The 23,976-nt window shown below is 45.3% G+C and overlaps 1 protein-coding gene across 5 annotated transcripts in view; it reads right to left on the bottom strand.

The window, feature by feature from the left end:
- Positions 1-23,976, bottom strand: part of ELOVL5 (ELOVL fatty acid elongase 5) — a 69,997-nt gene that overhangs the window by 13,687 nt on the left and 32,334 nt on the right. For 2 of the 5 annotated variants that reach the window (XM_007130184.3, XM_007130185.3), the window contains 2 exons: positions 11,917-11,982; positions 8,391-8,578 (listed from right to left, as the gene is read on the bottom strand). In XM_007130184.3, coding sequence (XP_007130246.1) covers positions 8,391-8,578; positions 11,917-11,974 — 246 coding nt within the window. In that variant the 5' untranslated portion in view covers positions 11,975-11,982. Of the gene's footprint in view, positions 1-8,390; positions 8,579-11,916; positions 11,983-16,524; positions 16,630-23,976 lie in introns of those variants that run through there. The other 3 variants (XM_007130182.3, XM_024122107.3, XM_007130183.4) reach the window with 3 other exon arrangements.

The following is a 23,976-nucleotide window of genomic DNA, read 5'->3' as shown; positions in this document are numbered from 1 at the left end:
CGGAGCGGTTGGGCCCGTGTGCCATGGCCACTGAGCCTGCGCGTCCGGAGCCTGTGCTCCGCAACGGGAGAGGCCACGGCAGTGAGAGGCCCGCGTACCGCAAAAAAAAAAAAAAAAAAAAAAAAGATAGTTTCATACCCGTGACCTCCAAAAGTGTTTTTTTCCACTGAGGCCCAGGAACCCCTTGGCTTACAGCTGACTGCAATACTCTTGGTTACGTCATAAGGACAGGCTCTGTACACTAGAGAAGGCTTCAGAACAAAGCACAAAGAAACAACTTGTCCTCAGCCCAGCCTGACACAGGTATGTCTGGCATTCTTCCCTCAACCCTGGGCCCTGTCCACTTACGCTGGCAGTCCTTTGCTCTCACTAGTCAGCCTCCTGAGAGGTGGCTTCTGGTAAGTTGCTTCCACATACCCCACAAGAAACACTCATTTTATATTTTATGGGAGAGGCTGGGAGAGAAAACCCAAGCTGAGGCTCAGTGTTCTGAGGCAGTGACGCACAGTGGCCCGAAGCACAGACTCGAATCCCAGGTCCACCCGGGCCTTTGCCTCTGCACAAAGGGGACAGTGACAGTGTGATGAACAGTGAGTGAACCCAGTACCTGCATATAAGGCAGGCACTATATATATGTCTTTGCTATGATTCTACACAAATGTCTGCTCTTTCTGCCCCAGCGCTTGAAGGCTCGTGACTAGGTCTGCACCGCTGCTGCTCCTACTGTACACAGAAGCCCCACCAGCGCATCCTCTGCATAATTTAAAGAGAGACCTCCAGCTTACCTACTGACTCCTGCTTTACAAACTGAGTCTGCTTTAGTTGAGGATTTGTAGACTGGTTCCTTTTTACACCAGCTGTAAGGCTCAGTTACCAAGGTCTGTAGGGTCAGTTTAGAGGAGTCAGGCCTGGCTCTGGACCAAAGCCAAAGCTTCCTCTCTACTGGAAGGCATCCTTTCCCTGTCCCCTGGGAGTGTGGCTGAGGGGAAGGCTGTCTGTCACGAGGCTGAATCCTTCTCTCCATCGCCCACTGCCGGCATTCCCTCAGGGCAGTGCCAGGTAAATGGACAGGCAGGTAACTGAGGCGCTGCTTCTCCCTGAGAGAAGATTCTTTCTGAGCACGGAGTTTCAGTGGTAAGGGAACTGTGAGTGAGAAGTGTTTTAGGCAATAGTTGGGCCTTTCCTATAACTATTAATCTCACCAGAGTTTCAACCTCTGTTCAATGGGGAAAGGCAGAATAGTACTAAATGTCTTTTTCAAAGTATTTTGGGAAACAAAATCATTTCTAAATAAAATTCAGTAATTACTTGCCAGGTCTTTTAAGTGTTTTTCCAAATCCTATTTTTTCCCACAATAACATATCTATTTTAAGAAAGGCTGAAAGGAAAGAAAAACAAGACCGTTTAGAGTATAATGTCTCCAGAGCGACTGCTCTGCAGCCCTATCGAGGACCTTCAAAGCCAGAACCGGGGAGGCAGTGCTGTCAGGGGCCTGGGGAGACGTGCTGACAGCACCGACGCCACAGTTACAGAGGGGGTGGAAAGCACAAGCAAAACACCCTCCCAGTCAAATGCTCAACTTCTCTCATCCTCCACATAAAGCAGCATCGGAAATCTTCAAGAGAAGATTCAAAGAAAAAAACCACTGACGTCTGGTCCTGGCAACGCAGCAAACCGTGCGAAAGCTGAACCACCTCCCCACTGTTAACACAAGGCAGAAATGCTACATGAAACACCAAAATAACTCCAACACCACTGATGCCTAACTGTAAGGTGAGGCGTCCCCTAAAAAAATAAGTCAGAAAAGAGGAAGTGAGCTTACATTCAAGTTCTTTTAAAAATCTCTTTTATTTGGGGCAGACACGTTTACCTGAGATGACCCCAGCAATACTAGCTTGGGATGCTTACACGGGACACCCAACAAACTGTTCTGTTTTTGTTTTTAAAAAAGGTAAAGAAATTTAACATAGGGTCTTCCCTGGTGGTCCAGTGGTTAAGACTCTGCGCTTCCAATGCAGGGGGCGCGCGGGTTCGATCCCTGGTCGGGAAACTAAGATCCCACATGCTGTGCGGTGTGGCCAAAAAAAAAAACAACAAAAAAAAAACAAAACTAACGTTGATATAATAATTATTCCCAGAGGCATGACCTCACAGATATAGCTGGAAGAAAATTTTTTAAAGGATATTTTCAAATAGCAATACAGCAAATAGTTAAGTTTGAGATCACAGTTGTATCTAACTAGGAAAAAAAAACAATGTTTCCATGTTATAAAGTGAAAAAAAGAACAAGCAGTGAATTTTTAGAAATAAAAGATGTATAGTAATTGAAACTAAAAATGGCTGAAAGAGCAGATTAGACACAACTGAAAATACGAGTGAATTAGAGGAATGCAGGAGAGACATAAAGATGCAAAAAACACGAGAGAGAATACGTAGGGGTGAGAATGTCCAACACACGTCTAATAGGAGCTCCAGCCAGAGCTGGTGAAGGAGGAGGAAGCATCGAGGATATGATGCCTGACAACTTTCCCAAATTCAGAAACACAGAAATTCTCAGCTTGGATGCACACAATCCTGAGTGAGATAAATAAAAGTGGATTACTATCTAGGCACACTCTATTTCATTCTTAAACAATTTTAGAAATATCTGGAAAGAAAAAGACTACCTACAAAATGAACAAAAATGGGAGTGCGGCAGACTTCTCTGAAATAAATCTGCAAAGTGCTGGGGGAAAATAACTGCTAATTTAGAATTCTACGCCCTGCTAAAATACTATTAAAGCATAAAGTCACATAAATGATGCTCAAACAGAGACTGAGTTTACCCTTCCCAGAAAAGGAACTACTTCAGAAGAAAACTGAACCTCAAAGGAAAGAATGGATTTCACAGATGAACAGTGTGCAAAGAAAATCAGTAAACATGGACTATAATGATAACTATTTAGGACCTCAGAAAGAGGTGGAATGAAACACCTGCCAACAATAACACGGAAGATGGGGGATCAGAGCCCAGATCTTCTGCAGTCCTTGTATTATTGTTCAGGAGTAGAAACAGTAATTCACTTTAGACTTTAGACTTTAAGTCAAGGGTGCATGTTAAAAACTTATAGATAATTACTAAATAATAGAATTAGAATAACTTTTAAATCAGTAAAATGAAAAAAATGCAACAGAAAGCAGGAAAGGAATACAAAAAGAGCAAAGAAAACATACAAACACACACACACACACACACACACACACACACACACAAAGGTGATAGAAATTATTCCAAAATAACAATTATACTAAATGAAAATGGATTAAAATTTCCCCACTAAAAGACAAGAGAGTGTCAAGATTCAGTCATTAACTCCTAAGTGTATATACCTGGCCTAAATAAATAAATCACATTTGCACGCAGGGACATGTCCAATAACATTCAATGCAACATTGTTTCTGTTTGTTTGGGGAGGAAGGTTTCTGTTCCAGAAAAAAACATACTTTTTAATTCCTTCTTAACTGCAAAAGCCTTTTACCTCAAATGCCAGCATATACATTTATTTCTAGCTAGTAAAGCACATGAGAATTGCTGCTTTGGAGAATAATTAGGAAAATAATACAATTTTGTTTCTTTAATACATTAAAAAATGCAAAATGCAAAGCAAGAGTGAAGTTTCTGCAAAGGAGAAAGATAGTGTTGGAGATAATTCTCCAAGGATCTCAATGCAAAATTGTTACAATGGAAATAACGTACATGTCCATCCAAAGAAAAATGGATAAAATGGCATAATAAACTCTAACACTGAAATAATAGAGAAGTTAAAACTAATGAAATGAAATCCATAAGATTCAACATACATTCTCAAAATATAATGCTGACTGAGAAAAGCTATTTGATAAAGAATATAAACTGTACACCATTTATGTAAGTTAAAAAAATTGTCTCAGAATATACTGTACATGTCTAGTAAAAGTATAAAAACATATCCAGAAAAGAAACGAACTTCAGAAGAAAGTTAAATCTGTGAAGGGGCTGTGCTTTAGATGCATTTTTGTCATGTTTTCCTTTTTAAACAAAAAATCCAAACCAGTAATGTCAATATTTGTTAGGTACATAGATAAATATATTTCTATGATTTTATTTTCCATATTCTGAAGTAGTTTGGGACTTACAATTTTAAGTGAAAATTGCAAAGGGAAAGAAAAAATAAGTTTTGAATCTATGCCAATTCAGATCACCTATCGAGTTAGCTATCAATCATTTTCTAAAATTACATTTTAAATGTTCTGAATGTTTGATTCATTTCACTGAATTTTCTCACACTACTTCACAACACACAGTTCTAACTGCAAGGGAGTAAACAAACAATCAAAATAATCTTGTTTGTAATCTGTGATTTATCTTTGTTAAATAAAGTAAAACGTTGTTCTGGCATTTGCTTTTTTATGTCTTAATGCTGAAGCCATGCTAACAAGGGGACGGAAAAGATGTGGAAGGAACATTGTAACTACAGCCAATGAGGTGCGTGTGAGAGACGCAAGGCTGGCGTGGGCACCCCCGGGGGCACCGTGATGGGAGAGAAGGCGTCAGGCTCCTCGGGACCACGGGGAGGCAGGAGAGGCTGGGATCACTGCTCTAGAGCCAAGCCCTCTCAAGATGTCACAGAGGAACTGACCTCGAGAAGGGTTCTCAGAAACGAGACGGGGACTGTCAAACCGAGGCAGGCTTAGGTCTGAAGGAAGTGAGTTTCTAGGGGGGCAGAGACCCAAAGAAAGGAAGAACCTGGTCTTGGGGGTTTGAGTGGATGGGGCACTGGGGCAGGCTGCTAAGGAGGGCAGCCAGCAGTTCTCTCCATTCAAGTTCAAGGTTGACGTGCTGTGCGTGCTGACCCTGCTTCCTGCTACTGCTGAGCCCCGCGATCCCTGCACGGGGATGCTCCCCTCCGGACCGTGACAAACCAAGCAACTGGATCCTCCCTGCTTTGCTGACAAGAGTCCAGAGGCCAGGAGCAGGGAGGATATACCCAAAAAGTTCCAGGTCAGGACAGAGCAGCCCCCTGAGTGTCTGACATGTTAACTAAGGAGTTATACTACTGGGTGAGCCAGGGGAAACCTGAGTCCAGCCCGGGTACACCCTGCACAATGAGGGAAAAGTCACAATCTGGCATCTGGTGGGTGGGGATTCTCAATCTTGGGAACAAAGGGAAAGATGTGTGGATAGTCTGAAAACACAGTGGGGCTTCCATTCAGATGAAACATGCCCTGGAGCTGGGAAGTCGGGGCTGGGGTGGGGGGGCTGGAGGAGTAGGGGTGTGGGTAGAAGGGCACACAAGATTTTTAGGTTTGCTATGAGCACACCGTTTTACAAAGCTGAGTGAGTTAATGCAAACTAAGTTGTTTCTCTTCTGTAACTTGACATTTTATTTTCGAGACTTTACCACTGACTGTAATCTTAGACAACACCTAATTTAATAAATGAAAAAATGCTTGCCGTGAAGTCGTCTACTCCTAATCTAAAATATAACACTTTCAAACATACTTCTATTCAGGGATTATGACCTCTTTCCCAGAAATAAACACCAGGTTCATGAGGCAATTAGAAGTAAAGCCCATGTCTCTCTTTTTAATTTTCTTTCTACCAAATGCAGAAGCTATGACCAAGCTCTTTCTATACCTTAAACTCAGTTTCACAGTTATAAGACAGTCATTTGGTTACTTTTCTTCTTCTAGTCATTTAAAAACTTCATGACTCCTCTCTCTCATTTCCTTTTTATCTCCCTCTTTCAAGATTTCTCTCCTCTCCTTGCAACAGTTAATCTTCTTTATATTAACCTAGAACTTTGCCAAGGCAGCTGAGAATTCATACCACAGGATTAAACAAACAAAAATATCAATGGCTACATATTTATTTTTAAGATTCTTTACAGACCCAAATATGTAGATAAGCAGGTGGGTAAATAAAGACTAATCGTTGTGACCATGCCGATGGTGTGACCACAGGCAATGGCGCCAGCTCTTGGGATGTTTCCCTGAAATGAGGGGCCCAGCTGGACTCCATGGTCCCCTCAGTTTGTTCTGCTGTAAAACGCCATGACTGCCCCGTGTTTCAGTATTCATTGGACTATAAATGCTAAGCAAAAAAAGAGGAAAAACCAGTAGCTAGAATGAAATTTAAAACTTAACAAAAGATATGTTATAAGGGTATCCCTGAGGGGTTTATGTAAGTACAGGAAAAAAAAAAGTCAGACAAAATCAAAAAGAAATGTCATCTAATGTGGGTACTAGGGTTTATTTTCAACTCGGGAATATCTGATCTGGGCCTATAAACTTGATTTAATTTAAGGATTATTGCCCCCTTATCCATTACTTCTCTATGTACTCTAAATTGTGGGTTAAGCACGTCATTTTCCTCCTCTATTTCCTGAATCTCTCTATTCAGGGCTTAGATACTGCTCAACATCTTCCAATGTTTTCGCCAAGCTGTCTTGGAGGGAAATCTGTACTTCCTATTACAATGCTTTCAGAACCCCCCAAATTCAGCCACATGCACTTGGAAGCAATCTACCCAGCACTCTTCTTCCCCTCTTTACCAGGGAATTACCTGTTTGAGAGGTTAATTATGAAGCTGTAATTATATCTCTAGGGCTTGAGAAACATATAAGGCAGATACTTAAGTTCTGTAAGATTTAATAGTCTTAAATACTTTTTCTCTAGAATATTGCTAGGCATAATAATAAACTCTATAAGAGCCCTCTTAAGGAAATGGCTCTACCATCTATCAAGTAGGGGGAAGTAAACGGTTCGCTCTAAGACACCTGACAGCTTGCTGCGGCTTTGTCCCTGGAACACAGAGATGAGCACAGTGCTGGGCCCACTCCTGTGCACTGCCCTTGCCTCCAGGCCCGCAATCTCCCCCTCGGAGGCTAATTAAACTGCTTTCGCTCTAGAACAGAACAAAAAGGAAGCAAAAAAAGGAGTTGTGAGCATTTCACAGACTGTCAGGCATAAAAGCAATGATAGTAGCATCTACCAGCCTAGTCCTAAAACCTTTACCTTGGCTTATGAAACACGAGGGGGGGCACCAGACCCAGACCTCTCCCAGCGCAGTGCCTCTGAAGATCAGACACGTGCTTCCCACCAGCTCCTGCATGACACGCACACCCCCGCACATGCCCACACGCAGAAGGGGAGACCCCCCGTCACAGCCCAAGGCTGCTGGGGAATTCACTGCAAGATTCGTATTGATTTCTCCCCTTTTCTTCTCCTTTACTACTCCTTGGAGAATTAAAGCCACAATGAAAGGTTAAAAATCCAAACAGGAGGGCTTCCCTGGTGGCGCAGTGGTTGCGCGTCCGCCTGCCGATGCAGGGGAACCGGGTTCGCGCCCCGGTCTGGGAGGATCCCACATGCCGCGGAGCGGCTGGGCCCGTGAGCCACGGCCGCTGAGCCTGCGCGTCCGGAGCCTGTGCTCCGCAACGGGAGAGGCCACAACAGTGAGAGGCCCGCGTATCTCAAAAAAAAAAAAAAAAATCCAAACAGGAGTACTTGCCAATGTTTGTTTTATGTATGGCTTAAGTCTCAGCCCCAGAGATTTAGCAGTAGTTTTGTGCTATAAACCTGAACAGTGTAGTTCTGCCCCTAAAAATGCATACAAATCGTACTTATCACGAAGGGAGCTTTCCTCCCCTTCTGGCTTTAAAGGCTAAGTGACTATACTGTCAAAACAGGAGGCTTAAGTTTTGATTCCGAAGTGGCTTTCACTCTTACTTAAGCCTTCAAGATCATCAAATTTGGTTTTCAACATCCCTGTTTCATAGAAAAAAATAATCTGCCCTGAACTTAGACTATTCCAACCCTAAACGCAGACCTCACTATCTACTACTCTTCTTAGCTTTGAAAACAATAACCTCTCAAAGCTCCAAGCTGTTTACAGTGATCAGATCAGGATGGAGAGGGCTGACCGACCACAAACATACCAAATGCAGACTCTGCCCACTTCCTTCCCCGGCCGCCTCCAAACAAGAACCAGGCATTTATTAACGCTTCATAATAAAACGCTCACACATCTGTTTTTTGCGTTCTGTTCATTTTCTACTCTGTGTTCTGCTTACGTAAGAATATTTCTGAAAATATTTATTTTAATTCTGAGTATAATATAGAACATAAATAACAAAAGAATCCATAGCAAAGCCTTCTATTTTAGACAGATGTGCCCAGAAGGCACATTTGTACAAATAACTCTGGCGTTATGAAACATCGATTTTATAACATCCTTGAAACGCATTACTGTACCTGCCCTCCCTGTTCTCTCCCCCCACGCAGCTGCCTTTCTCCACTTAGGAGCACAATTCAGGACGGTGACACGAATACATTTAAGTGAGAGGAAGCTGTGTTAACCTCTGACCTACCTCACAGAACATATAGAGAGACAGCAGCGTGAGTCCAAGGTTATACACCACTAAAATCCCCCGACAAGAGAACGGCGGCCTATCCTTCATGTATTTTGGTCCCAGCCACACAATTAGCAAGTATAGGATGGAGCAGAGCAAAGTAGGGATATAACTGTCCAGAAGAAACCATCCTTTTACTCTGGGATCTGGAAAATATTAAAAGAAACAACATTTAGTGATTAACAAAGTAGATACAAAAATAGTAACAATGGTTTTTCGAACATTAAAACATTAATTAAAATTTCCCAAGCCAACAAAGCAAGTGGAAGAGGAACTGTGGGTCTTCAATATACAGCCTCGAGGTGAGGCGCACACTCATGTTCTGAATAACGACACGCGTCATTATTCACAGGTTTTGCTAAATAATTTTTTAAAAATCCTTTCCAAAGAATCTTAAAGAAACCAAGGAGAAAGCTCAATTTTCCATTAACTGGATTGATTGCCACCAGGCTTGCTGAATTATGCATGGGACAAGGAAACCCTGGACATGGCAGTCTTTGAGCTCCAAAGCCCTCCATCCCAGCCCAGTGTCAGCCAGTCTGCCCAGCATGAGCAGACTCAGAAAACATGCCACTCAGCCAGCTCAGTGATCGTCTCACTCAACAGGCAGCATCTGCCATGAGTGCCATGGGCAAGAGCAGCGGGGATGATATTTTAAAAAGTGAGGGTGAAGCAGCAGTGACCAGGTAAGTGAAGAACAGGAGCTTGAGAGGGAAGACCTATACGGATTCAAGGAAATTACTGGCACAGGAGGGACCTCTCTGGCTCCCCTCCCCTCTCCTAGGCAGGAGGGAGGAGGAAAAGGAAAACTCACTCCAAGTGGCTGCCGGCGGCAACCTGACAGCCCTCCCGTGGCTGGGAGCAAACTCCCGGGCAGCCAGATCCCCTGGGTGTTATACGTCCCCTGCAAGACTCAACTCCATCCTCTGGCTGACTCGCAGGAAGCCACCTCTGCAGCACGTCCCCCTCTGCATCCTGCTACGGTGAGCCCCCAAACCTGTAGCCCTTCGCTCTACATACCCTCCAAGGCCCCCCCACTGTGGAGCTCAGAGGCACATGCTGGTTTCACCTCCGTATCTTCTAAGCAGCAGCAGCTAAGTGGGGACAGTGTCTCAGCCCCTTCTCTGAGCTCCTGGCTGGACCATCTTGCTACTCTCTCCAATGCTCTCTCCCTTGACCTTGTAGGACAAGCATAGGTTAAGTGGAGCATTCATCCACTTGGGGAACCACTGCCAGTCTCCTTTCTTGCAGACACCCTAAATTCCCCCAGTGTTTCTTCTCTTGGCCTTAGAGGAAGACGCCCTCCACCCTCTCCCCACTAGTGATGCTAGGGTGGTGGCCGCCAGTTCTGCAGAACTGTGCTTCTCAGAAGCCCTTCAGGGAAGCGGCCGCCCCAGCGAACTTAACAAGACGATTCTTAACCCCTTTTGTTCTCAGCTCTGGGCTGGAAGCCGTCAATTCTGAGAAAACAAGTTCCTCCGTAGCAACTAACATCAGACTGTTACTAATGTTGATGTGTACATAATCACAAACACAATAAATGCGCCCACAAAAACCTCCCATTTCCTTTTACTTAACCCTGTTTTGCACCGTGCTTTTTAAATTTTATCACAGATCTTCATTCTTCTATATGACCAAATATCCAAGTACTTCCTGGGTGGCTGGCCCCAACCCCAGGCGGTAAATCCTTAGGGATCTAGTCAACTGTGGAGACCTAACCCACTCCCTGGGGACTGGCTCAGACATAAGCATGTGCAGCAACTGTGGCCACTGAACTCTGAGGAGATGACAGTTTGTGAAGAGCTCTGGGGAGGAATTTACTTGTTCTTAAAACCATGCAAATGATCAGACTTCTCCCTCCTCCTCTGGAGGTACAGCCTAGAGCTGCAGCAGCCACCGTGCAACCAGGAAAGGTGGGGAAACCTATCCTGAGGACAGAGCTGCTGACATACCGAGGATGCAAGGTAGGAAATGACAAGAACGGGGTTCTTGGGTATCAATCATCACGGAGCCCCTGAAGTGACTCAGATCACACAATGTAAGCTAATAACTTTTATTATTGTTTCAGCCATTTAAAATTGGATTTTTGATCCAGCAACACTCAAAGAAGGCATCGTCCCAACACCAGCACAGAGAGATAGATCTGGCTTGTTTTTTTCCAAGGGCTGCACACTCATTTAACTTGTCCCCTACAGATGGGCTTCTAGATTATTTCCAGTTTTGACAAGCGATGCTGTTAAGGACCTTCCTTATACATATTTTTGCTGAGTCAAAGGTCAGGAGCATTTTAATTGCAACAGAAAACACAACTGCCCTCCAGAGAGGTTACCCCAAATTAGACTCTTTCTCCACATCCTCACTATTATCACAGATGGTATCAGCCTTATTTCATCTCTGCCTTACTAACAGATGAAGTTCCTTTTATTGTTTTCTTTCGTATTTTAAAAACCACAAGTGAAACAGGAATCTTTTCATCTGTTTAAAAGCCTCTTGCAGTTTTCCTAAGAATCTTCCTGGGAACTCCCAAAGTTCCTTCTTTACAACTAAGACATCATAGATGACATTAGAAGAAGGTGTAATATGGAGCTGACCTACTTCCTAAAAGGTAATGAAAGATGAAGAGCAAAAGAGCTCAGGTGTATATATCTAGCCATTGACGTGACACAACCCAAAAGGACATTAAAAAGCCCTTAGAATTGAAAAGGGGAAGAGTTTTAAACTCCTATTGCAGCAGTGCATTTTTTTTTTTTTGGTATCATTTTTTTTAACATCTTTATTGGAGTATCAGCCATGGCTCACGGGCCCAGCTGCTCCGCGGCATGTGGGATCGTCCTGGACCAGGGCACAAACCCGTGTCCCCTGCATCGGCAGGCGGACTCCCAACCACTGCGCCACCAGGGAAGCCCACACTAATCTCTTCTTGACATTTTTTTTTCTTAGATTCCATATATATGTGTTAGCATACGGTATTTGTTTTTCTCCTTCTGACTTACTTCACTCTGTATGACAGACTCCAGTTCTATCCACCTCATTACAAATAACTCAGTTTCATTTCTTTTTATGGCTGAGTAATATTCCATTGTATATATGTGCCACATCTTCTTTATCCATTCATCTGTTGATGGACAGTTAGGTTGCAGCAGTGCATTTTGGAAGTCAGTTTCAGCTGAAGACTCACAAGAACTGAGGAAACCATGCCACCAGTAGTGGTGAAATCTGTGGCATTCTCAGGCTGCAAGCTTGACAGCAAACCTGAGCTCCAGCCAAAGTCAACAGAGGGTCACAGCACCTGTGTCTCTGCCCCAGCAGCCAGGGGACCTCAGAGGACTCCAAGCCCCTGGTACCCAGGACAAAGCGTTAGTCTAATCATTGGAAAATGCTCATGTTTTCTAGAATGTCTTCGTGCAATATTTACATGTGCCTGTAACAAGGAGCGGCGGGGGGTGGGGGAAGGAGGGGGGAGTAAAACCCAAAACCACCTTACCTCGGGGGCCGAGCAATGCCTGGAAATAGGTACTAAGTGATGCATCAAAGTGTTCCATTTTAAAACCTATTAAGAAAAAGAGACATTGATTAAATCTCTACTCAAAATGCTTTTTGTATTTTTTCATAAAACAACAAGAACAAATTCTTTTCAGGGAACATGCTCTGGACAAGGTTAAGTTCCTCATATTCAAACAATTTCTTTTTAAACTCACAAAAGAAACTTATGGGCTAAGTTTTAATTTGAAAATCAAAAGAAAAGACACAATCCCGTGAATTCACTTTATAAATGAAGCGCCAGTTTTCTGTGCTTCTTTTCTCAGCTCTGTAAAAACTCTCTCTGTGAAGCTGAAATCTCTGTGGGGAGAAGGATGGGACTGGATAGAAAGGAGGCAGACAGGGAAGAGCCCATCAGGGCAAATAGGACCGCCACAGGGAGAAGACAGTTCCTCTGCTGGGTACTTTTATTAATTACTGTCTTAACGTACTCACGTCCATAGTAAAAAAAAAAAAAAACTCAAACATTTAAAATGAAAAGAGGAGGTAAGAAAAATCTCATCACTTTGCTCCAACACAATCCCTCCACCCCACTGTTAGAAGGAGCCTACTGGTACCATTTCTTGGGTATGCTTCCAGAGACTTCTCTCTTTTGAGCACAAAAGAAGTCATGCCAAATGGGAGTTTTTTTACAATTGTTGGTCACAACCCATTAATAGATGATCAAGTCAACTTCGCATTAGAAATAATAAACTGATCATAATAATCAGAGTGCTTTGCCCTTAGTGAGAATGAATACTGTCATGAATCTTCAGTGTTAACTGTACCATACTTATGAGTACGATGTACTCAGCTGCGATGTGAAATATATTCTTATTGTGGTAGCTGCAAAAAAAAAAAAGGCTTGGAAAAATATTGCTGACTGTTTTCACTGACAACATCTTGGAGATGATCTCCTATCACTGGTTACAGACCTACCTCCATCCGTAAGACTTTAAAACTCCCTATTTTCCCCCCATTTAAGATTTACATTTACAGGGTAGCAAAGCATCTTTTCATCTGTGTACTGACTAGATTTTCTATATTAAAGTTAGGAGGCATATGTTTAACTGTCTTGGTCATTACTCTCATAGAAATAACCACAAATATTTTTGCTTCCAAGGGCAACGGCAAAATTGGTTTCATCAACTAGGCAGTTAATCATCTGCCATCAATGACACCTTGAAAGCAGTAGCGACCAGGGTTCTGTTCCAGCATCTGTCCTGCCCTGGGGGGAGACTTGCAGGGCACCGACTCCCTCAGCCAAGAAGCCACCAGCTCCCACACACCCAAGTGCCAACAATTAGATATGCCACCTTTGTCATTCAACAGTTACACAACTAGGTAGAAAAGCATGACAGGCTGGCAGGTGATTAAGAGGTTCCACGTTGGGCTCCTTATCAGACAATTTGGGTTTGAAACCCATTTTTTCCACCTAATAGTAATATGGCCTTGGACAACTTATTTAGCCTCCTACCTGTAACATGTGGGAAATAATAATTGCCCCTCAGGCTGTTAAGAAGAGCAAATGATCGAATACGCTAATACACCTAAGGTCCTTAGAGCAGTGCCTGGCACGCAGCAAGCCCTCCCATAAAGGTTTCCTGCTGTGTGTCTGCCGCAGGGTCCACTCCACAGTGGATACCGCCAGCGTCCGTGTGCCCTGCCCACTAAACTCCCACCAGTGAGCTCACAACGTCCAATGCAAGTCCTAACACCCCCAGTGGGCAGCAATGGAAGGTGGGAGAGTTGACAACATCTCAGGAGAGAGGCACCTATCAGCGTGAAGCATTATCTGAGCATGAAAGATGAGGCTGAAATGAACATACTAAACCTACTGTGTACAAAGGATTGTTGAATAGGGAAAAACACAAAGAGCTCGCCTGGAGGCCTAGAACAGACTAGACTTTCACGATGGGGGAGAAGGCACGTGCTGAACACCAAAACCAACCGAGTTTGCCAACAAGCAGATGTTGGAGATGATGCATATACGCGTTAACAACAAGCTGTTAAAGTCCTAGCAAGTAACAGCATTCTGGGATCTAACATCAGGAACACACCTGACGAAAACAGTAAGAACATCCTTCTCATTTTTAACTAAGAGCCCTTTCACAGGAGCCTGTAACCAGTTTTGGTTTCTATGTAGGGAGGATGTAGAAAAGCTGGAAACAGAAGTAAAGGAATGCTCAAAAATGACAGGAAACAGACCTCTGGGGTGGAGGTGGGGGGGAGAACATTCGTGGACTCAGGGAAAAAATGAGGCCCAGGAATGGGTATAAATGACCCATCATTACAAAGTTGACAATGCTGACATCATGGCAACAGAAAAGCAGCCTGGCTAAACACAAGGTAAAATTTCAGTCCAATCGCACTGAACCCAGCAGCAGGCCCCCAGAGGCGACTATGGGATCTAGTATGTGGTGATACTGAAGACAGGCCATCTGTCCTGAACGATCCGAATCTGAACCCGTCCTGAGCCCTGCAGGAGGTGGCAGCACAGGGGCTCATTCTAAGACGGAACATCATCTCCACACGCTTCTGTCCGTAAGGGTCCAGCTGTTCTTAGACCACATTTCTTCTCAGCTTGAGAATTCTCTCAGGCTTGCAGAACTTTTCACCATCCAACTTAGGAACACGTGAAAGAGCTAGCCGAACAATCACAACAGTAGTAATTTTCAGAGAGAGTTGCTCATAATTCCTGAAACGTCTATGTTGAAAAGGGGCAACATGAGGCCCTAAGCAGCAGAGTCCTTGGCCGGGGAATCGGAGGCCTGGTTGTGGGCTGGACGCGGCCACGTTCATGGCTTTCCCCATCCTCTCCCCCGGCCACGCCCATGACTGGACACGTCCCGTGACCTGCTCAGAAGGGGCTGTCTGTTTTCACACCGGTCACCAGGAGGCTTCTCCAGCAAAGGTTTGCTTTCATCATCTCAGCACAGTGCCGAGTTCCTGTGCAGCCGGCCACACGTCCAGATCCCTTAATACCACAGATTCATTTCTCATTCACACCACACGCTTACCAAGCGCCTGCCCCATGCCAGGCACAGAGGCAGGACGGCCCTGACGGGTGCAGCAGGGAACAAAATTCCAGGCTGGGCAGGAACACACACGTAAAATATGTTACGTAAAGTGACCATCAGCAAGAAAAAATAAAGCAGGGTAAAGGGGACGGGATCACTGAGCGAAAATTTACTTTGGAAAATGCAGTCGCCACTCGGAGAAGGTGACCACAGAACGGAGAGAAAAGGCACTCCAGTTTGAGGGCCAGCTGGGGGCAGTGGCCTGGGGCCATCGCCCCTCTGTCCTCCCCTCCCCGCCCACTGGGGTTCACAGAAATCAACCCCACGGCGCCGGGAGCTCGTGGCCACCAGCTGGCAGGGGAGACGGCACCTTAGCTGCACTCACACCCGTCCCCGCGTCCCCTTCGCAGCTCCCCGGCTGGCCCACCTGGCAGGAACAGGACAAAAGGTCCCAGCAGGTGAACTCCTCCCGCAGGGCCGGCCTGCCCCGCTGGGCAAACTGCGCACTTGCTGAGCAGCCTGTGGGCTGGGCTGTACTGTTCTGTACTTTTCTAAAGGAACGGGTGAGGCACGGGGACCTACAAAGCCCTTGACACTCTGCCTGGCGATCTGGGATCACGGGAATGGCATGACCCACTTTGCACAAGGTGTCCAACCGCACAGCCAGGTCTGTGGCCTGCCTGACTGCGGCAGATCCCCATCTTCCAAGCTGCACGTGGGCTGGGAACGTCACTTCTTAACAACCAGGCAACCTACTGGCAGCTTAGGCGAGCTGGGCCACGCAGGCACACAGCTGCTCTGGACAATTGTACTAGCAGGGACCAAGCCCATGCGCTGGGCCCACGCAAGAGGAGCTCTGGTCCTGAGCGCAGCAAAAGAATAAGCCATTCTTTGATGTGACTGGTTCCCCACACTCAGACAGGAAAAAGGGAGAGTCAGCACCTCCCAGGGGCCAGATCACGCTGACACCAAGCCAAGCATCGCCTCCCCACCCTCTTTAACCAGGAGTCTCTGGCACTCGCTCAACCTACGGGGCCTCCCAGAATGACAGGTCACGACAGGGAGTAATCAGATACATTAAGGAAAATTCCAACTACAACAGCATCCAAAAGCTCTTCACGAGTTCAAGGGCCACACACAGAAAATGACAACAATGAAAACAGGATAAGGGTAGAAAACACGGGCAGGTAAATTAGAATAGATTTTAAAGAACTCCTCTTGTGCGCACATTTCCCAAAAGACACTCTTAGTTGAAAGCCACTTCCCACTATCAAATTCTGGAGTGTTTCTGGTAACCATGCAGCTGTATTACAATTGCGCCTCATTGTAAGTATCATCCTAAGAAAAGAAATGATTAACTAGGGCCAGTAATTACCCTGTATTAAAAGCAGATGAGAGAGCATTCAGTACACCTTCATCTAAGTCAAGGATTAGTTCTGTGACCTGCGCGGCAAGTTCCTGGCAACGTGTACTACGTATTTTAGGGTTGAGGTGAGCCTCAGGCCTAAATTCAAGAGAAGCGTTCAAACTACCACAGCTCAGAATACACAAACCTGGAAATACTGATGAAAACAGGGCACAAAAGGGCAAAACCCGAATCCCCCAAAGAGAGCCGGGCTCCTGTGGAAGATCCATCTGTCCATGAGTTAGCTCTCCCCAGGAGCAGGCCCAGGCGAGTCATCTGCGTGAGGCTGAACATGCATTCGTTTTCACTGTGATCTAGTACCACACAGAATTTGCTGGAGGCTGGAAACAAGACACAAGAAGCTTTACGGCAAGCCAGTGCCGCCCCCCTCCACGTGGCCCCCAAGAGAGACAACAAACTGTGAGCAGATGGGGTGGTGGGGTGACCACAGGGAAGGGCACTGGGGTTAAGGAGAGCTGCTCCCACCGTGATTCTCAAGATGAAGTTATTGGTCTTGGTAAGAACGCAAATGCTGAGCATCTTGGCCATTTATACCTGGAGCAGGAGAAAGTGAGAAAGCTACTGAGCGCGTGAAAAGTACCGGGATCTTAAGGCACATTTGTTTCAAAGGAGAGCAAGATTTTTAAAAATTATCATAGTAAAGGAAGTTAATTACCTAAACCCACAACTAGGCTGTTTGCTGACTCTAAAGCTTAGCAGTGACGATTGATTTTCAGGGTCAAGCCCTGGTTGTTCTTGCTGCCAAGGCAATGGTGGCAGGGAGCAGTCAGCTTGCTTTGAAAGCCCCCTTTCCTGTGAAATCAGTCAAGTCACATTGCTTTTGGTTTAAAAATGTGTTTACTGCAGACATTTAACTACTGTTAGCTTCCTCATGGTGTCCTGTTTTATTTACTTATTCATTTAGAATTGTCACAGTTCATCTAAAAATGAGTCAGCTAAACTGAGCTTCCAGCTCCCAGGGGTCAGGAGGAAATCTCCCTCCACTTTCTATTCTCCGACCCATTCATCCCCTTAACAGTCAACTCCTGTTAAGCAGGCATGGGAACATTCCAAGTTGCTGCCAATAACACAAAACATTAAATGGTGCTTTAATTTGGTAGTCACAACACTGTTTCTTGAACTTAAAAAGGTTTTTCTTGGTTGGAGAAAATCAGCTTGGGAATGAGAGGAGGAAAATAACCACGTCTGCTCAGAAATGTTAAAATATACAACTGTCATAGAGACCCTAAGGAGAAAAACATCTAAGCACTAACAAGCTTCCAGATGTGAAAGCAAGTTGACAAGAGAATCCCTTTAGAGTGCTGGCACTTAAAAAGAAAATAACTCCGGATTAAATCCTGGCTCGGGAGAAATTATCTGCCACATCAACAGTGGTCCGCTCATTCCAACAATCCAGGAATCTATGCTTACTCTCATTCCCCCATAGGCTTCTCATACTTTCTTACTCTCATTCTAAGGGCACATCCAACTCTCGCTAATACTCTGATGGAGTCATCCTCTCCTACTGTACAGCAAGCACGTAAGAAAGGACACAGCTCTAGCTGGGCTTCAGGCCAGTCACTGCAAAGCTGGGGCACCGCCAGGCACCACCAAGTCCTGCTACAGGTCAGCGCTGCGGTTAAAGGCTGAGCCCCTCGTTCTGGTGTAATGGACAACTGGGGCGTTGGGGGGGCGGGGACTGTAAATGCTGCCACACTCAAGTTTTCCCTTATACAAAAGTCAGATGAGACAGGTTGAAAGGGAAGCCCACGTCACCTCCAACTCCTTGGTTGGCAACAGTTAACTGAAAAGCACTATTCTAACCATTGCCGGAGAAGGACATTCTATTCTTCTAAAGCGGTGGAGGGTCACACCCACTCTGTTCTTAAATGAATCATCTGTGGTCCTTCCTCCCTGTTCATTCTGTCTTCAACCTTTTCTCCAGGTCCCAGGTTAGGTGTCAAGCGACTCCCCCTTGGCCTCTAGTCGCTTCTAGGGGAATTCTTATTCAGAGCTAAGGAACAGAACATATCATCAAAGTCCTTCCCCAGTAAAGACCCCACACACCAACCCACTTACCCCAGAAGCATCTGGAGAGGGGTTCACTGTAGAAAATTACTCTTGGATGACTCAATTCTCATTTGAAATCAGAAGAATAAAACCAGTGACATTTGGCTTCGGTTGAAGCACGCTGTCATTCGGAAGAAGACGAAGCAAATATAGACACAGAAAGCCCCTTGCCGGTGGATGAAGGCCAGACTGCTATGGATGGATGGAGAGCTCTGCTCCCACAAAGAGCTTTGCCGACAGTAACTCATCAATCCACACGAGGCTGCGGTGAGACAAGGTGAAAGATCCGAGTGCCGGGACCAGGTCTTCCCATGACTGGCTTTATTTCTGTGCTCCTGGTGATGCTGAGAGTGACTGCCCTTCATGCTACCAGTCATCGGAAAGGCAGCTGAATGTTTAACAAGCACCTACTATGTGCCAAGCAGTATACAGTACTGCTCGTTGGGAAAACGACAGTGACAGAGACAGACATCACTCTGCCCTCCTGAAACAGTGGTTGGCAGTGTGCAAAGACCCTGTGGGGAGCACTGGTCAGGAGCCCGAGAGCCAGGGTTCCAGTCCCTCTGTTCCACCACTTACTAGTTGTGTGACCTTGGGTCAGTTACTTAATTTCCTCACCTGTAAACGAAGGGCCATTGACAGTGCCTTCTCCATGGGATTAAATGAGTTAATAATATATGTAAAATATTTACAATCATGCATGCACACAATAGATGTAAACGTATCTGTGTTATTATCATCATTACAAAGACCTCTGGCACTGACCAATTTCACATTCAATGTTCATTGAGAGTTTTTGCTAAGCCATAGACTGGTGTCCCCTGCAAAGTCCATGGGCAATGAAAAATGCCCACATCCACACCTCACAGCTCTGGCATTCTCTACTTTGGATGGGATGACATAATATGTGCAAATCCAGGAGACTTTTAAGAGTCTCCAGATAAATTCTCTGGAATGTTAAGGGGACACTGGTCACTGACTTCTGAGTGGAAGAGAAGATCAGTGTTCATACCATCAGCACAGAGCAGAAGTCACTCTGTATCTGACATGCCTTTTGTACTCCTAGCAACTAGCACATGGTAGATGCCCAATGAGTTCATTCATTTACTACAGCTGCAGAGGGGGCTGGGATGCCAAAGGTCACAGACTTTGGGTGGAGCCAAAGTTTGAAGCCAAGTCTCCCACCCCACAACCTACCGCTCTGAAAATACCTGGTATGGCCTTTCAAGGGGCATCTTCATAAGATCATCGTAAAGAGGATGGTGACAATATGTATTAGTGGTTTTGAGTTCACACAGCTTTATCCATGAGAATAAATGCAGAATTAATTTTAAATAACACTATCAAGTTAAAAAACAAAAACCAGTTGTATTCACAGTGGGATATTACTCAGCCATAAAAAAAGAATGAAATATTGCCATTTGCAGCAACACGGATGGATCCAGAGATTACCACACTAAGTGAAGTAAGTCCGACAGAGAAAGACAAATATCATATGATATCGCTTATATGCGGAATCTAAAACATAACACCAATTAATTTATGTACAAAACAGAAACAGACTCACGTAGAAAACAAACTTATGGTCACCAGAGGGGAAAGGGGGGCGGAGGAGGGATAAATTAGGAGTACTACGGGATTAACGGATACAAATTACTATATGTAAAATAGATATGCAACAAGGATTTACTATATAGCACAGGAAACAATATCTTATAATAACCTATAATGGCAAATAATCTGAAAATATATAACTGAATCACTTTGCTGTACACCTGAAACTAATACAATATTGTAAATCAACTACACTTCAATTAAAATTTTAAAAGATCAGTTGTAGGGACTTCCCTGGTGGCACAGTGGTTAAGAATCCGCCTGCCAATGCAGGGGACATGGGTTCGATCCCTGGCCCAGGAAGATCCCACATGCTGTGGAGCAACTGAGCCCGCATGCCCTAGAGCCCGCGCACCACAACTACTGAGCCCACGCGCTGCAACTACTGAAGCCCATGTGCCTAGAGCCCGCGCTCTGCAACAAAGGAAGCTACCGCGATGAGAAGCCCGCGCACCACAATGAAGAGTAGCCCCCACTTGCTGCAACTAGAGAAAGTCCTGTGCAGCAACGAAGACCCAACGCAGCCAAAAACAAACAAAATGAAAAAACACAAAAACCAAAAACAACCAGTTGTATTCACTCATGATGCTTGGTAAGAGAGACCTTAGAAATCTCCATATTAAGACCTATTTGGGAAGTCAGTGGGAAACGGGTGGCTATCCTCCTTGGCCTCATTTTCATATGCCCATCATCACTTCCACTATCTCAGTCAGTGATAAAATTATAGGCTTATGTTTAAAGTGTTGTGATTGTCAGTTATACTGTAATTATCTGCTCATTTGTTCATAATCCCCATTAAGCTCCAAGCTCTTCAAGGGCAGAACCTCTGATGTTCCCATCTGTGCCTTCAGAGCCTGGATCTGTGCCTGACAGATTGCCGATTACTGGCTGAAACTATGAATGAATGAATGAATGCCTTCACATCTTTCAGTTTCACATCAATGGGTTTTCCAATCCGTCCGCATCTCACATCACCTAGAAGCTTTAAAAAACAGATTTCTGGGGCTTCCCTGGTGGCGCAGTGGTTGAGAATCCGCCTGCCGATGCAGGGGACATGGGTTCGTGCCCCGATCCGGGAAGATCCCACATGCCGCAGAGCGGCTGGGCCCGTGAGCCATGGCCGCTGAGCCTGCGCGTCCGGAGCCTGTGCGCCGCAATGGGAGAGGCCACAACAGTGAGAGGTCCACGTACCACAAAAAAAAATAAAAATAAAAATTAAAAAAAAAAACAACAGATTTCTGGGACCCACCCCTAGAAAGTGATTCAGTAGTCAAGAGGCTGAGAAATTTGTTTGTTTGTTTGTTTGTTTTTGAAAAGTTCTTCAGGTAATTTTGATGAGCAGCCAGGCTTCTTTGGGAACTACTGCTGCGTATATAAACTGGGCTTTGGGACTAATGAAATCTGTTGCAGACAGTATTCATGTATTGTATTACAATGACAGAGTCTAGACTAGGACAGGGGTCAAGGACAAAATGTTTTTCATTCCTACAAATTAGGTTACAATTCCCTGTTTGCTCTAACTCCACCAGCCGGGGCAAGGGAGGGGGGAATCATCTCTTAAGCTGAAATAAACCTCATTAAGTCAGAGATCAGTTCTCCTACCTTTTAAACACAGTGTTACATAGCACATATAACATATAGCCAGCAGGCATTAAGTAGTGTAAGCCCTTCCTCCACTCTGGAATGTTGTTATAAGGAATACCCCCCGGCAGGAGGAGGGACCCCTTACCCTCTGTCAGCACTTCCCAGGCTGACAGGTGTCAGTGGAGGCCAGGCCTGTAAAGCGCAGCGAGGGAGGGTCTATCCTGCTCCCTGTCACCCCCAGCAGCTGTTCTCGGGACACGGGAGGCATTTAGTAACCACAGGCTTGGTCACACCGAGCTGGGGACGTGTGAGGTGCCACCAAGTGGCTGCCAACGCCAGAACTCACAGCACATACCTGCCCACAGCCAACTGGACGTACCGCTTGGAAGGAGGCAACGTGGACGACAGGAAGCATCCGGGCACTGGCCCAGCGGTGGGCTCTGGCTCAGGCCCCGGTAGTATCAGTCCTACACTGAGCCACTTCCTATCGGCTTCATTCCCTGGATTAGAGGACAGAGGTGTCTTCATGTGAACTTGGCATCTGTGGAAGGCAGCCTCTAAGGTGGTCCCCAGGGATCCTCTCCTGCACTGGACCAGGGCTGTGTGCAGGGCCAATAGAACACAGCAAAAGGGATGGTGTGTCACTTCTGGGATGAGGTTATCAAAGACACTGTGACTTCCATCATGGTCAGTATGCTTCTCACATGACTAGCTTCGGGGGACACCAGCTGCCCTGTCGTGAGCCATCCTATGGGGGGCCAAGGCAGAAAGAAACCAAGGCCTCTGCCAACGCCGGAGTGAGCGAGGAAGCGGACTGCAGGCCCACCAGCACCTCAGCACAGACCCTGAGGCAGGACCACCCAGCTAAGCCTCTCTGGGCCTCCTGACCCTCAGGGACTGTGTGGGATAATACATGCTTGCTGTTTAAAGCTGCTGAATTTTGCAGTAATCTGTTACTTAGCAATAGACTAAATTAACAGGTTGGGGGAGGTTAGAGGGGGTTCTTCAAAGCCAACTCCCCTTTCCCTTGCTGGCTTTTCTGCTGGTTACTACACTCGACCAAGGCACCAATTAGAAGCATGGTCCTAAAAAATAAACACACACGCACCCCCTTGATTTAATTGGAACGGGGAAGGAAATGAAAAGGCTTGTAATTGAAAATATAGAACTTGGTTATAAAAAGAATATAACTTTCATTGCTAGTCTGAAGCTTAAGACAAGGGAGCTAACATTTATTGAGTATCTATTACATACCAGATTTTCAAAGACTCAGTAAGGAATTATCCCGATCTTCCGGATGAGAAAACTAAAGTTCAGAGACTTTAAGTAACCTGGCCAAACAACAAGCAGATCCATTTAGTTACCTACAGGTTTATATGACTTAGGGTGGCCAAGTGTCCTGATTTATTGGAACTTGGTTTCCTGGGATTCAATATCAGGAAAAAAAAAAAAAAAAAAAGTCAGGAAAGGCCCAGGCACACTGGGAAGAGTTAGCTACCCTACTATGTACAAATCTTGTGCTCTTTGCAAACTACTACACAGTAGATTTTTTTTAAGTACATTTTAAAGCTATCATTTTGGCAGCTTGTGATCTGCAATGACTTTTGAAATGTCACCTATGAAAATGGAAACCACAAGCCTTTCTAGCCTTTATCCACAGTATCCAAGAAAGGGTGTTTCCCCCCCCACCCCCGAGAATGAGTAAAACAATTGCTGTTATGATAAAAGCTAGCAAGGAAATTTTTCAGCCTCAGAGTTTCTGCAATCAGGTCCCCAAAGGATGAGTAGGTAACCCCACCCCCACCCCACCCAGCCTCCTGGGCCCTCGCAGAACTGCACCCAAGTCAGGGGCTCTGGCATGAGGCTCAGGCAGGGCTACAATCTCCTCTTCCTCTACAGAAGCCCAGAGACAGCCCACTGACACCACTGGGAACCTCCATATTAGCAGTGCCCGAGGGCTTTCCGTAGCTGGTAGGTCAGGTGGCCACCTATCAGCAAGGTGGTGTTACCCCAACAGCTCTGGCCCTTTCTCTTTTAGAAAGATCCATATGACACCCACTAGGAATGCTATCATCAAAAAGACAGACACAATTGTTGGTGAGGATACGGAGAAATTGGAACACTCATACATCATTTGGGATTGTCAAATGGTATATCTGCTGTGGAAAATCGTTTGGTAGGTCCTAAAAAAGCGAAACGCAGAGCTATCATATGACCCAGCAATTCTACTCCTAGGTATATGCCCAGAAGAAATAAAAGCCTGTACACAAGTATTCACAGCAGCGTTATTTGTATTAGCAAAAAAAAAAAAGGGCGGGGGGGGGGGGTAAAA

The sequence above is a fragment of the Physeter macrocephalus genome, chromosome 18 (assembly GCF_002837175.3).
Source record: "Physeter macrocephalus isolate SW-GA chromosome 18, ASM283717v5, whole genome shotgun sequence".
Taxonomy (NCBI): domain Eukaryota; kingdom Metazoa; phylum Chordata; class Mammalia; order Artiodactyla; family Physeteridae; genus Physeter; species Physeter macrocephalus.
The sequence above is the reverse complement of the archived record's forward strand: the minus strand, read 5'-3'. Positions and strand labels throughout refer to the sequence as shown.